The sequence below is a fragment of the Tursiops truncatus genome, chromosome 1 (genome assembly GCF_011762595.2).
Source record: "Tursiops truncatus isolate mTurTru1 chromosome 1, mTurTru1.mat.Y, whole genome shotgun sequence".
In the NCBI taxonomy this organism is placed as follows: domain Eukaryota; kingdom Metazoa; phylum Chordata; class Mammalia; order Artiodactyla; family Delphinidae; genus Tursiops; species Tursiops truncatus.
In genome coordinates this window covers 167,085,625-167,099,050 of record NC_047034.1, presented here as the reverse complement: position 1 = coordinate 167,099,050, position 13,426 = coordinate 167,085,625, and the positions used below count along the sequence as shown (strand labels likewise).

Genomic DNA, 13,426 nt, shown 5'->3' with positions numbered 1-13,426 from the left:
GGAGGTCTGAGCAGGGCACCATCTTGGAAGTGAAGGGAACCAGAAGAGGAGATGGGAGGGGCAGGTGGCAAGTGCTAGGACTCTGCTGAGCCCGTGGGCCTGGCCCGGACGGATATCCTCACCTGTGGGGGGAGGCTGCCCCCCTCCTTCCTCCAGGTGATGGTGGCGCTGGGCACACCCGCAGCCCTGCAGTACAGCCTGATGCTGCGGCCTTCATGTACCTGGGTCCTCTCTGGACTCACCTGGACCCTAGGCCCGCTGCCCCCTGCAGACAGAGCCCTGTGAGAACACCTCTCTGGGCCGCCATGAGCTCCCAACTGCCCACCCTCAGCCCCGTCCTCTCACCGTGCACGTGGAGCACGGCCCTGGCCACGTGCTGCCCGGCGCTGCTGTGGGCGCGACACAGGTACTGGGCTTGATCCGAGGGCTCGACGGCTGGCAGGCGCAGGATACCGCCGTGGATTTGGGCCTTCTGAGGGAGCTGGCCACCAGGGCCCCCTGACGTGGAGAGGTGGGGTCAGCACCCACTGGGATTGGCATTGCCAGGCCCCCCCAGGGGTTGAAGTCCACAGCCTAGAGTCCTGCCGCTGGCCCCCATATGCAGGAGAGCCAGGCCCTGACTGTCATACCCGCCACGGCCTCACCTGTCCACTCGAGGGTGGGCGTGGGGTTCCCTGTGGCACTGCAGCGGAACTCAGCCAGCTGCCCAGGCTGCACTGTGAGCTGTGGCGGGTGGATGGAGACCACGGGGGAAGACGGGGTGGCCGAGGCTGACGAGGGAGGAGAAAGCATATGTGGTCACGGTGGGGAGGGACCCATGGCAACAGCCTCCTTGCCGCTCTCTTTGCTTCCACTCTAGCCCCTCGTGGCCGTTTGTCCATAGAACAGCCAGAGGGAGCCTTTAAAATGTCAATGGGGGAATCCCCCGGTGGTCCAGGGGTTAAGACTCTGCCCTTTCACTGCTGAGGGCGTGGGTTCGATCCCTGGTCGGGGAACTAAGATCCCGCATGCCACATGGCGTGGCCAAAAAAAAAAAAAAAAAGTCAATGGGGTCTTGTTACTTCTCCACTTAAGACCTGTCCGTGGCTTTTAGAACAAAATCTGAATTCCCTGCTGTGACCCACTGCGTGTACTCACCTCTGCCCACATCTTCAAGTCCCTCACCCCACCTCCCCTCCATGGCTCCAGCCACGCTGGCCTTGCGTCCCTCAAACACATCAACATGCTCGTGCTTCAGGGCCTTTGCACACGCTGCTTCGTCCGCCAGCTCTCATGTGGCTGAACACCTTCTCTTCCCTTCAGGTCTCAGCTGAGATGTCACCTCCTCAGAGAGGCCCTCCCCAACCACCCCACGGAGAATAGCTCACCCTTCTCCCACCTCATTTCTCACTTTCCAATCAGTGTTTACTCCTGTCCCAGCACTGGTCACCCGTGTAATTATGTTGTTTGTCCACTTGTTCCCTACAGAACATGGAGGGCAGGAGGGCAGAGCCCCTGTTTGTCCCCTCCCACCCCTGTTTCTTCAGAGTCTAGGCCAGGACCTGCCATACTATAGTTCAGAAACTGTCAGCTGAATGAAGAAATGGTCACTGGTCTTGGTGGGGGTGGAGGAAGGTCAGGACTGGGTGGGTCAGGCATGGACATGAACAGTGTACCTTGCACGTGCAGCGTGGCTGTGCCCTGGTCCATGGCGAACATGTTGGAGCCGGTGCACACGTAGGTGCCCGCGTCACTCGGCTGTACGCTGCGAATGGTCAGGATACCGTTGAAATCCATGGCTCGGGCTGGCAGTTTCCCATTATGCAGGCGAGTCCACACCAGGGTGTAAGCCGGAGACTGCAGGCAGGACAAGGGAGATGGGGTGGGGGTCCGGGTGGGGCTTGGGGACCCCAGAAGACAGATCCTCACTGATGCCCACTCCCTGCCCCGCCCACCTTGCTCTTGGCTGTGCAGATGAAGGTGACGTCGGTTCCGGGACGCACGCTCTGGCTCCGCTGCTCTTCCACTGTCACTGTGATGGGCTTGCTGGGAGCCTCTGCCGGGACAGGAGGTCGCCCAGTGAGCTGGATGCTGGCTAGGCCGCTGTCCTGTGGCCACTTTCTCTCCCTCTTCATCACCCCATCCGGATGTCACTTCCTTCCCAGTCTGGCTTAGATTCCATTCCACTCCCTGGCACCGCCCTCCCTCATCCTGGCCGAAACCCATCATCTACTTTCCTCCTGCTGGCACTGAGCACCCAGCAGGCTGTGACCAGAGAACATCACACCATGATCCCCTTGGCTCCAATTCAGGATCACAGACCACAAATGAGCTCTTAACACTTCGCACTTCACTCCAACTGGGCTTCTCTGTCTGGTTTGAGTTTCTATCCTCCCAAACAACCATTTCACACCTGCTCCCAACTTTTCCACCCTCCTGAAACCCCCTTCCACTTCCATGGCTTCAACTCACGCTTCTTGAGAGAATTGAAACAATTAGTCAGGAATTTTCCACGTTCCCAAATCTACCCACCTCCCTCCTTCCTGGTCCCTGAAGGATGAGACCTCTCCCCACCTCCCACCCCACCTCAACTCCCCTTCCTGAGTGCTGGAGCCCCTCCCAAGGACCCCCTCCCCCTGCTGTGCCCCCTCCTTTCCTTCCCCATGGGATCATTCTGCTCCACAGACAAATGTGTTCTAGAGTTTCCCATCTCTGAAAATGCCCCCCTGACCCTATACACCCCTCAGTTACTGCCCCATTTCTTGGCCTCCCTTCAGAGCCAGGAGTCTTGAAAGAGTTGTCTACACTGGCTGCCTTCCCATCCCTTCTTTGCCTCACTCCCATCCAGTCTCTACCCCATCTCTCCACTGCAAACCGCTCTTGTCAAGGCATGACCTCCAAGGGTTATTTCTCTGTCTGTAGCTGACCTTCCCGGGGCATCCGGTGAGGCCGGCCACTCTCTCCGGGAAGTCGTTTCCCCTCTTGACTTCCAACTCACCACGTCCCCCGGCCTCCTCCTGTCTACTGGCTGCCCCTGCTCACTCTCTTGCTGTCCTCCCTCCTCCATTTGTTCCAGTTGGAGCTCCTTGGGGCTCTGCTCTGGGCCCTGTCCTCGAGCTACACTCTCCTGGGTAATTTCATCCTGCCCCATCCCTATGCCAACAGCTCCCAAATTCACTTCTCTGGCCAGGGCCTCTTTCCCGAGTTCCAGATTCACATATGCAAATGCCCACCTGATGTACCTACTTCAATGTTTCCCCAAGCTTCTCAAACGTTAACAAGTCCAAAACCAAACTTGTGGTTCCCTCGGACCTGTTGGTGGCAGGTGTTGCTGGGGCCCCACCCATGTCCCCTCATCACTTCAGAACCAACCTGCCTGGCTTCTGCAGCCGCTGCATTTCTTTGCATGAGGGTTTTCTCAGGCCACTGGTGACCATTGTGTGTGCCCATGAGGTGGGACAGAATGCAGGGGAATCGATGCTACTGGAACAGGTCCCAGTCAGTGACTGATACGAGCTGGTGTGCACATACCCCAGCTCCCTGGACCTCAGGGTGGAGGGCAGGGGGACTCCAAGGAGCATGTTTTACTCTGGAGTTTCCCGGGGCTGCCTCGGCTGCGTTCAGTAACAACTGCTCTAGGTGGTAATGTGCTCAATGACACACCGTTAATTGGATGTCTTCTCTTCCCTGTTTCATTTCATTTTCCAAATAAACTATGTACACACAAATCCTTGCCTCAGCCTCTGCTTTTGGCGGAGCCCAAATGAAGGTGCCCTCCTGTGGGATCCTCTCTCATCTCAGTAAATGGCACTCTGCCCAGCTGCTGGAATCCAGACCCCTAGGCTTTTCTCTCTCCCTCAACGACCAGACTCAAGTCCTGCCAGTTCTGCCTCTAACATCAGCCTTGAGCCATCACCTCTTTCCCTCTTCCTGGCCAGTGTCCTCGTCCACCATCCCCTCTGGTAGATGGTCTGCAGTTTGCAGCCCATCCCAAGACAGGCAGTCTGGTGGACAGAGGACTGGAAACTCACCAGTGACCAGCAGCTCTGCCCGGCTGGTGTTGGCATGATGGAGATTACGACAGGTACAAATGTAGACTCCAGCATCTGAAGGCTGGACGCTGGGGAAGTGGAGCTCGGAGCCTGGTGGCAAGGAGATGGGAGCTCATCAGTACAGATGCACCCCTTTTCCCACCTAGTCCTGCGTGTGGGTCCCTACAGGATCTCAGCAGGGCAGGGACAGACCTGTGCCTCCCTTTCCATTGGAATGGCCGAAGGGCCTGGGGCCATGTGTACCTTGATGTCGCTGCTGGGTGCTGCTGGGCAAGGGCCGCCCATCTTCACGAGACCAGTAAAAGTAGTGGGGTGGGCTCCCACTGACCTGGCACCGCAGGGAGTGGGGACCACCTTGGGGTACTATGCTCCGAGTTGGCTGGACCTGGACCACCAGCGGGGCTTGGTCTGCTGGGGGAGGGAAAGGAGAGGCCATTCAGGCAGGAGGCCCCCAGCATGTACCATTGTCTCAGATATCTCTGCCCTTCCAAAGACTCGCGTGCCCAACCCTTCACCCTGTTCCCCAGACCTAGTATCTCTAAAATTCCCTGGGTCCCCTGCCTTGCCCATCACCTCGACCCAAGACCATGGTCCCACTTACCCTGTGGCAGGCACCGACCCCCTCGCACATTGGGGTTACCCACGTATCCTGTGGCACACCTGTAAGGTGGAACAAGGACCAGCTGTGTCAGACCCCAGGGGACCCAGTGCCTCATAGTGGACTTGGGGAGCCAGAAGCTCAGCTCTCTGCCCATATGGGGTGAAGAAGCTCTGAGCTCTGGAAGGATTTCAGAGACCAAAAAAGCCCCACCACAGGGCCTCTGGGAGCTGAGAAAGGGGAGTGTGTGGAAATGTCAGTAGGTTGGATTCAGGGAAACATTCATTCAACAAATGTTTATTAAGCGACTACGATGCAAGGTTATTGAAACGTAACAGTAAACATGATAAAGTCCTTGCTCTTATGGAACTGACTTGTTGGGAAACTAACATGGAAACTATGTAAATGAGAGTGATGGACATCTATGGGGGTTGAGAGGGCATGGTGGGGAGGCACTAATCTAGCCCTGAAAATCAGGAGGCTTCCCAGAGGATGGGACTGCTGAGCTGTTATATTCCCTTGGAGCAGCCTACTCTGCAGCGAACTTCTCACTGTTTTAACTATGTATTTGTATGATTACTCACCATCTTGTCTCCCATTATAGTTGGGAAACTCTATAAGGGCTGGGACTGAATCTGTTTTGCTCATTACTTTATTTCCAACACCTTGGCACACTGCATGGCACACAGTAGATGCTCAATAAAAATGTGCTGAATGAGGGAATAAAGCTGAGCCTTGAAGGCTAAACAGGAGTTAGCCAGGAACTGGCGGTTTGAGGGTGAAGAATGTTCCATGAAGAGGAAATAGCACATGCAAAGAAATGAACATGAAGAAGTCAAGAAATGAAGCCCAGCTAGAGTATAGAGTTGGGTGTCAGAAGTGGGATGAGACTGAAGAGTGATAAAGCTACCTAAGGAGCTTGGGGTGGTCCCAAGGGCAATGGGGAATCTTGGAAGGGTTTTGAGCAGGGGAGGCACATGATCCTGGTAGGGACCTTTCTGAGCAACATCATCCAGGACTCTCACCTAGGAGTCTACCATATGCCCCTTCCCTTCATCCCTCCTATTTGCAAACTTACTGCTCACAGTACTGGCCAGTGTAGCCAGGTTCGCAGGCTGTGCAGCGGTATCCACCAGCTCCCAGGCTTTCACAGGTGCGGGAGAACCTGGGATAAGAGGCAAAGGTCAGGCCATGGGATGCTCACTCCCCACCCTGTTCCCTCCACTTCTCCCCCAAAAGTCAGTTCAATGCCCTCCACTCCCCAGTGGGAGTTCTTCCTTGAGCCTTGAGCAAGGGCACCCACATGTTCTCTGGGTTGGTCAGTGGGCAGGCACAGGGCTGGCAGTCCTCAGGTGTTCCAGCCGTGGGGTCCCCATAGTAGCCAGGTGCACACAGCTCGCAGAACTCCCCGGCGGCGTTGTGCTGGCATTGCTGCGAGGCACAAGGATGTCAGCTACTTGCTATTTGGCAAAATTTACCAAAAACTGTACAGTTTTGTAATCTCTTGACCTCGAAATTCCATGTTTGTGAGCTTATCTTAAAGAGATAGTCATAGAGGGGCACAATGATTTCACTACAGGATGTTCATCTCAGTGGTGTTTATAAAAGCAAAATGCTGGAAACAAACCATGAAAAAAGAACTGAGAAAATTAAAAAGCACACCCATCCAAATAGCTATCAAAAAGGATGATACTGATTCCATTTCTTACATTTTTCTACCTAAATACCTATAATATCAGAGGAAAGTCCCCACGTGAGTATGTGGGGGCAGAGTTTTGGGAATAAGTGCTTCATCGTAAAAACGTGTGTGGGTTTTATGTTTTCCTCCAAAGAGATCCATGTTTCTTTTATTAACGTAGCATATTCCTCATTCCATATTCAGCTTGTGGCTCTGTCAACCCCTGGTCCTTGACCACATACCCTGGACAGCTATACATACACCACTCCGAAAAGTTCAGGTATAAAAAACTACTGAAAGGGCTTTCCTGGTGGCGCAGTGGTTGAGAGTCCGCCTGCCGATGCAGGGGACACGGGTTCGTGCCCCGGTCTGAGAGGATCCCACATGCCGCGGAGCGGCTGGGCCCGTGAGCCATGGCCACTGAGCCTGCGCGTCCGGAGCCTGTGCTCCGCAACGGGAGAGGCCACAACAGTGAGAGGTCCACGTACCGCAAAAAAACAAAAAAAAAACAAAAAAAATACTACTGAAATATTCAAAGACGTCATGAACTTGTAAGTGAAAAAAGTTGATCATAAAACACAGTGATCCTATGGTTATTTGTAAAACAAAAGGTATACTAATCTGCATAAATATTTGCCTAGAAAAAGAGCAAAAGAGCTCCACAACCTAACATCGACAGTAATTACCTCCAGATGGTAGGATTTCAGGGAATTTTTACTTTCTTTTTAAGTTATCTCTATAGTCTGATTCTTCTACAGAAAACATGTGTCACTTTGGTGATAAGAAATAGCAGGAACCAAAGTTTTCGTTTCTTTTCTTTTAGGCCATGCCATGCGGCTTGAGGGATCTTAGTTCCCCGACCGGGGACTGAACCCATGCCCGCTGCAGTGGAAGCGTGGAGTCCTAACCACTGGACCGCCAGGGAATTCCCCCAAAGTTTTCTTTATAAGGAAGGATGTTACTCCATAGTTCTGGCCACCCCACCATGCCTGCAACCCCTCGATGCCCAGACCTGCTGGGCCAGGTGCTTTTCCCCATAGGATGTGCCCCACGACCTTGCCCCTGGATCTGGGTCTATCCAAACCAAACCCCTCCCTATCCCACAGCCAGCCCTGACACCCCACCCAGGCCCAGCCAAGCTGACCCCTGCCCTGGCCCTGCTTGCATCTTACCGAGCAGGCCCCGGTCTCTGGGTGGCACACGTCTGAGTGGCCATTGCATTCGCAGAGCTCACAGTGGCCAAGGTAGAGTCCACTCCCAGTGCGCGTGTAGCCCGGGGCACAGTCCTGGGGGTAGAGGGGAGAGTTGGTCTCCGTCTCCATTGTGGTCCCACCCAGAGACAGCAGACCTAGAACCCGTCTCCTCCATCCCCCCTCCACCATCTAGACTCCCATTGGCTCTTGGCAGGGAAATTCCAGGCCCAGCTCTCCACCCCAGCATCCCCTCTTGGTAGCTCTCCTCCCCCATCTTCACTTTTCCAACACTCCAGAGCTGGGACGGTGTCGCCCCCATCCTGCCTGGCATCTCCAGTCGCTCTGGATATACTGAAATAACAGTTCATTCTTAATGGAGAACCCTTCTCCAGCCCCAGGACTTCAGCCCTGAAAATTCTTCTGGCAGGGTCTTTATTGAAACACGTAACCCTGAGATGGAAAAAGGGAGTTCAGGAGACCTGGATTTGGAATGAGTCCTCGAAGACCTTTATGACTATGTTTACATTTGCTCAGTAAAGTGAAAGAGGCGGCACCCACATAACCGAGGACGTTTTTACACATCCTAAGTGAGTAATCATGGGTTCTGACAATAATGAATTTCTGTTTGTTGCCCCTTCTTTGAAATTTCTCCAGGCCCTCGCTCCCCAACCACTTCAAAGGGATGTTTATAAAGCTGTTTTGCTTCACTGTGGAAAACGTGCACCAAGGATTCTGCTCTCCCCAGGGGTTCTCCTTCAAAACGTGTTAAATTTTATAACCTCAAGGAACGTGAAGTTCATCTATTTGGATTTGAAAGTTCTTGTGGACACAGCAAAGGGGCGCAGAGGTAAAGCTGCAGAGATGTGGACTTCCCACTGGGACTTCCTCGGTTGGGTGGGGGGCTAGCTGTTTCCACACTTGACCTCCCTGCCACCCACTTGGCACTGCAGCCCTGCCCCCTTCCCTCCTGCGATCCCCCTTCCCCAGTTCCACATTCATTCATCCAGTGTTCACTGGTTGCCTGCTCCGTGCCTAGGGATTCAGCGGTGAACAGTCAGCTCCGGCCCTGCCCTCGTGTTCAGTCTCCAGCTGAACACTGCAAATGTTCTTGGAGTCCCTCCATCTGCCTGCTCTCTCTTCCACCCCCTACCGCCCTTCCCTCCCGACAGGACTCACTGTCTCTCCCCCGCCCCATCCATCTCATTCACTGGGGGCAGAGGAATTTTCCTGGGGTTCAGTTCCGACCCCAGCACTCCCTCAGCAGCTTGGCAGTCCCTGCTGGAGGGAGCCTTGCTCCAGGCCTGAGGAAGCACCCCCCACTCAGCTTTCCAGGGGTGACCCTTCTGCATCGCAGGCTATGTCCCCACACATTCCTCCTTCTGGGCTTCTGCTGCTTCTGCCCTCCCTGCCTAGAACGCTACTCCAGTCCACGCCGTTCACCACGCTGAGGCATTTCCATGCTCTGCGTTGGGCTAACTGTGTCTCTGTCTCTGGCGGGCATCCTAGGAACACGAGCTGGGTCTTAACCTCTGCAGAGTGTAGCTATGTGCCCTTGGGTAAGTTGTGCACCCTTCAGCGCCTCATTTTAAAAAAAAATCTGTTAAAAGGGGACAATTACACATCTCTCAGTGCTGTTGGGGAGAATAAATGAGATGTTGCTGAGTATACTAAAGTTATGACAGTAATCCCAGGTGGCCATGGAAATCCCAGCTGACCGCATGCTGATCCAGCTGTGTTAGCGCAGAGGCATCTGGGCCGGTCACACTCACCTGGCAGGACGAGCCGACATAGCCCGGGGGGCAGCGGCATTCCTCCACCTCAAGGGCCCGGGGTCCCTCCGAGGGCCCGGGCTGGGCGACCTCCAGGCTGACCGCGCTGATGCTGGCTGCTAGCGGCATCGAGGAGAACGTGGCCCGGACCAGGAGCTCGTCCAGGTCAGCCAGTGCCATCAGGAGGTGCTCCCGGGTGGCTGGCTGCCCATCAGGCCGGCGCCAGAATTCCTGGGTTGGTGGGGGAAGACAGCAGATGAGGGTGAGGGGCGTTGGGCTTTCTGTGCTGTTTCTGCAGTGCCCCCAGCCCCAACACCTGCCTTCCAGGCACTGGCCAAGGACTGTTAGCTGAGGATGGGGGGAGTGAGAGGCAGTGTAGCTGGCATCAAAGCCAGGCTCCAAAGCAGGGTGGAGGGTGCAGAGGGTCAGACATGGTGTGGCCGAGTGCCTCTCACCTCTCGGAAAATGATCTCGTAGCTCTTCCTCTCCGGGCCCTGCAGTGCTGGCTGGGAGGCCACCAGCATGATGTTGTTGCCCTGGGGAGACACGAGTGGGCTTGGGAGGGGAACTGAGGGGCTCTCGGGGATAGTGGGCTCCTCTCCCAATCCCAGTCTCCTACCTCTCCAATCTCCCAAGCTCACGTACCCAAAGGAGTCAGGTACATGCCCACTACCCCATCTTCCAGCAGCTGGGCCTCTGCCTACATAGTGTCCAAACAGATGGTGGGGCGGGGGCATGGGCCTAACTAGTGGGTGGGTGCCAGGCCAGCTGAGTGCTGGACGGAAAGGAAAGAAACATTGAGGGTACCCCCAGCCTCCACCTTCCCCTTTCGCCCACTCGGTGTGGAATCCACGTGCTCACCGTGATCTGGACATCAGGGTCAGACAGCGGGCTGCCCTGGGTCCCCGCTGTGTAGGAGAGGGTGTACCGCAGCTTTCCGCCATAGGCTGCCACCTGCAAGAGGCAAGCCCTGCAGTCACAACCTGACTCTGCCCTCCTCTGGGGTGTGTGCGACCAGAGAGGTGAGGGGGCGGAGTCTCTGGAGGCCTTTCTGCACCCGTGCTGTCCTCCCCACCCAACCGGAGGCCGGTGGTTGCCTAAGTGACAGGACATCTATCAGTTCCTTCACAGTCTCAGACCTGGTGGCAGTGACCCTGAGAAGCCTCTATTCTGTTTTATGGGGTTCCCCATTGTCTCACAATCCCAGCAAACAAGCTCCAAGTCCCTTCCATTAAAGGAATTTCCCATAAAGCAGACAGGGGTAATGACCGTGACCACCACAGGGAGGTTGCAGAAGGTTCAAAAGTTCTCAGCCACGGCGGGGGCAAGGGGATGCTGCAAGTTGCCCCTCAGAACTCTTGCCTCCTGGGTAGGTGGTTTTTGTTTGTTTGCTCAGAGTCCATTTTCCCCGTTGTTTTGAAAACTGTAGTCCTGGTTTCCTTTAAAGGAAACTATGTTCTACAGGCAGCCTGTGTGGTTGGAGGGGCCCCTCCTCCTCTAAAGTGGAGACGTGAGCCAGGTCTGGCCAGTCTGCACATTCCACCACTCCCTGTCTCTGCTCCAGCAGGGATGAACATGTGAACCTGGTACTTCTGCCCTTTCTACTGCAACAGAAAAACCCCCTTTACTAGTCAGATTGGAAGCTGGAGAATGATGCCAGCTGAGATAAAGTCCTAATGAGCTCCTGGATCGAGCCATGCCTGATACCAGCTATCTTTGGGCTTTGTACTTTCATGAGCCAATAGATTCTTCGTTGCGGGCAAGCCAGCTGGACTCGTTGCGGGCAAGCCAGCTGGACTTGGGTTTCCTATTGCTCACAACTGGAAGAGCCTTATGTTTGCTGCTGGGGGCTTCCACCTGGGCAGCCAAGGCCCCAGCTCTGCCCCACAGGACTCTCCTTTCTCTCTGCCGCTAGGGCAGTTGTTCAGGTCAATACCACACTGTGTCAGGCCTAGCCCATTTGCTCATTTGTGATCATTCAGTTGGTGAGCATTTATTAAACACCTACTGATGACATGCCAGGCCCTGGGCTACACAGGCCCTGAGGATGTTCTCCACAAGCTCAGGGCGAGGTAAGGAATTTAGGGGCATAACCAGATAACCATGAAACAGCTGGTTTCCCGTTTTCTTTGGATGCCAGCAAGTTCATCGCCATGTCTACGACCAAGCTGCAGGTGTGTGCAGCAGGGTGGCTACGGGAGCAGACCCTGCAGTCTAAGACTGGGGTTCAAGTCCAGCTCTATTGGCTGGACAGCCTTGAGCAAGTCACTTAACTTCTCTGAGCCCAACTTTCCTCCTATGGAAATGGGAATAAAAATAATACCTACCTTGAAAGGTAGTATGAGGATTAAGTAATGCAGGCCACGTAAAACCCTGCACTCAGCACAGGGTCTGCTGAGCACACAGCCTCAATGCTTGCTAACTCCCCTCAATGCGCCCAGCTCCACGTTGGCTCCAGCAAGCTTCCTACCTTCATTTCCCCCTGAACCAGACTGTCTTGTCTGCTTCTCTGAATGTTATTTTATTGCATATTGTGTGTATTCTTAAGAGGCACTCTACATCATTTCTGGAACAATACTAGTACAAATGCAATACTAATACTAATAATGACAGTGATGATGACGGTGATTCCGACATGACAGGAATGATAATCAGAGTAACATTGAACTCTGGGAGGCCAGGGTCTTAATCTGCCCATATACAGTACAGCACACAGTAAGTACTTAATGCTTCTTGAATGAATGAATGCAGTCCCAAGAGCTAGGTCAGTGATCTGGATACAGGGTAAAGGGAAACCAAAGAAGAGGTGCCTCACCTCCCAGTTAAGACAGCCTTTCTGCCAGGGGACTGTGGCTCGCTGAAGGGTAAGAGCTGAGCTGGGTTTGATCTCAGCCCTACTTTGACCTGAACGTGGGACCGCTCTCTGGGCCTTGGTCTACCCATTTGTGTCATAAAAGGTTTTGACAAAGGGCCCTCTGATATTTTAGGATTTGATGACACCCCTATTCCCCCACCCCCACCCCCAAACCCTTGTTACCTTGTTCCCCAGGAAGGCTTTGGGCAGCTGCCAATAATAGAGGCTTTCAGGAAGCAGAGAGAAGCCTTTGTAGGAGAGAGAGAACTAGGACAGAAGGACAGGTGGTGAGAGTGGATCGAACAGGTCGGGGGCCAAAAGGTCAGAGATGGTCCCGACGCGGGTGAGAACAGACCCCAGAGGGAGACCCAGGAGGGCAGAGGGATAGAAACCCCACCCCCAGCCCCACAGCTCAGGTCCTGGCCCAGCTCTTTGGACAACTTGCTCCCCTGTCTAGACCCAGACACCCCAACTGCTCTCGCTGGCCGTGGTTTGGGTCGGTGTCTCCTCACATCTGGTGCTATGCCCCTTGTGGATCCCACGATGATTTACGGGGCACACCAGAGAACATTTTAAAATTTAGTGGCGATTTTGGGACTACCCTGGTGGCACAGTGGTTAAGAATCCACCTGTCAATGTAGGGGACACGGGTTCAGTCCCTGGTCGGGGAAGATCCCACATGCCGCGGAGCAACTAAGGCCGTGCGCCACAACTACTGAGCCTGTGCTCTAGGGTCCAAGAGCCACAACTCCTGAGCCCGCGTGCCACAACTACTGAAGCCCACGCGCCTAGAGCCCGTGCTCTGCAAGAGAAGCCACTGCCATGAGAAGCCTGCGCACCGCAATGAAGAGTAGCCCCCGCTCACCGCAACTAGAGAAAGCCCGCGTGCAGCAACAAAGACCCAACGCAGCCATAAATAAATTAACAAATAAATAAATAAAATTTAGTGGCTATTTTAATGTGTATTTAAAAATGTAAAACTAGCATAATTGAGTTGGTATATGATTGGCTGAAAGAAAAAACTGGAGTAAATAACTGTCCAAGTGGTGTGCAGAAATGGCAGAATTTGTGAAATTGGTTCAGAAAAAACTGAAGTCTAGAAAACACGATGGGTGTGGGGGGTGTCCCTTGGTGGGTGCTTTGGCACATACCTGAGAGCCTGCTGAGGAAGACAGAGAGGCAGAGGAGGAGGAGGAGCGGGAGGGGGAGAGCAGAGCTGCTTGCAGAGCAGCTGCCGGCTGGGGATGGGGCGAGAGCCCCTGGGGAGGGGCCTGGGGGTGGGCAGCAAAGCTGGAAAGGAGCT

At 54.4% G+C, this 13,426-nt stretch overlaps 1 protein-coding gene across 10 annotated transcripts in view; it reads right to left on the bottom strand.

The window, feature by feature from the left end:
• Window positions 1-13,426, bottom strand: part of HSPG2 (heparan sulfate proteoglycan 2) — a 102,131-nt gene that overhangs the window by 27,391 nt on the left and 61,314 nt on the right. For 8 of the 10 annotated variants that reach the window (XM_073794639.1, XM_073794607.1, XM_033841672.2 and 5 more), the window contains 14 exons: window positions 10,131-10,223; window positions 9,725-9,805; window positions 9,270-9,500; window positions 7,480-7,593; window positions 5,933-6,060; window positions 5,708-5,794; window positions 4,633-4,691; window positions 4,275-4,442; window positions 4,011-4,121; window positions 1,935-2,035; window positions 1,656-1,836; window positions 645-770; window positions 346-498; window positions 123-265 (listed from right to left, as the gene is read on the bottom strand). In XM_073794639.1, the coding sequence (XP_073650740.1) occupies window positions 123-265; window positions 346-498; window positions 645-770; window positions 1,656-1,836; window positions 1,935-2,035; window positions 4,011-4,121; window positions 4,275-4,442; window positions 4,633-4,691; window positions 5,708-5,794; window positions 5,933-6,060; window positions 7,480-7,593; window positions 9,270-9,500; window positions 9,725-9,805; window positions 10,131-10,223 (1,776 nt within the window). The remainder of the gene's footprint in view (window positions 1-122; window positions 266-345; window positions 499-644; window positions 771-1,655; window positions 1,837-1,934; window positions 2,036-4,010; window positions 4,122-4,274; window positions 4,443-4,632; window positions 4,692-5,707; window positions 5,795-5,932; window positions 6,061-7,479; window positions 7,594-9,269; window positions 9,501-9,724; window positions 9,806-10,130; window positions 10,224-13,426) is intronic. The other 2 variants (XM_033841678.2, XM_033841694.2) reach the window with 1 other exon arrangement.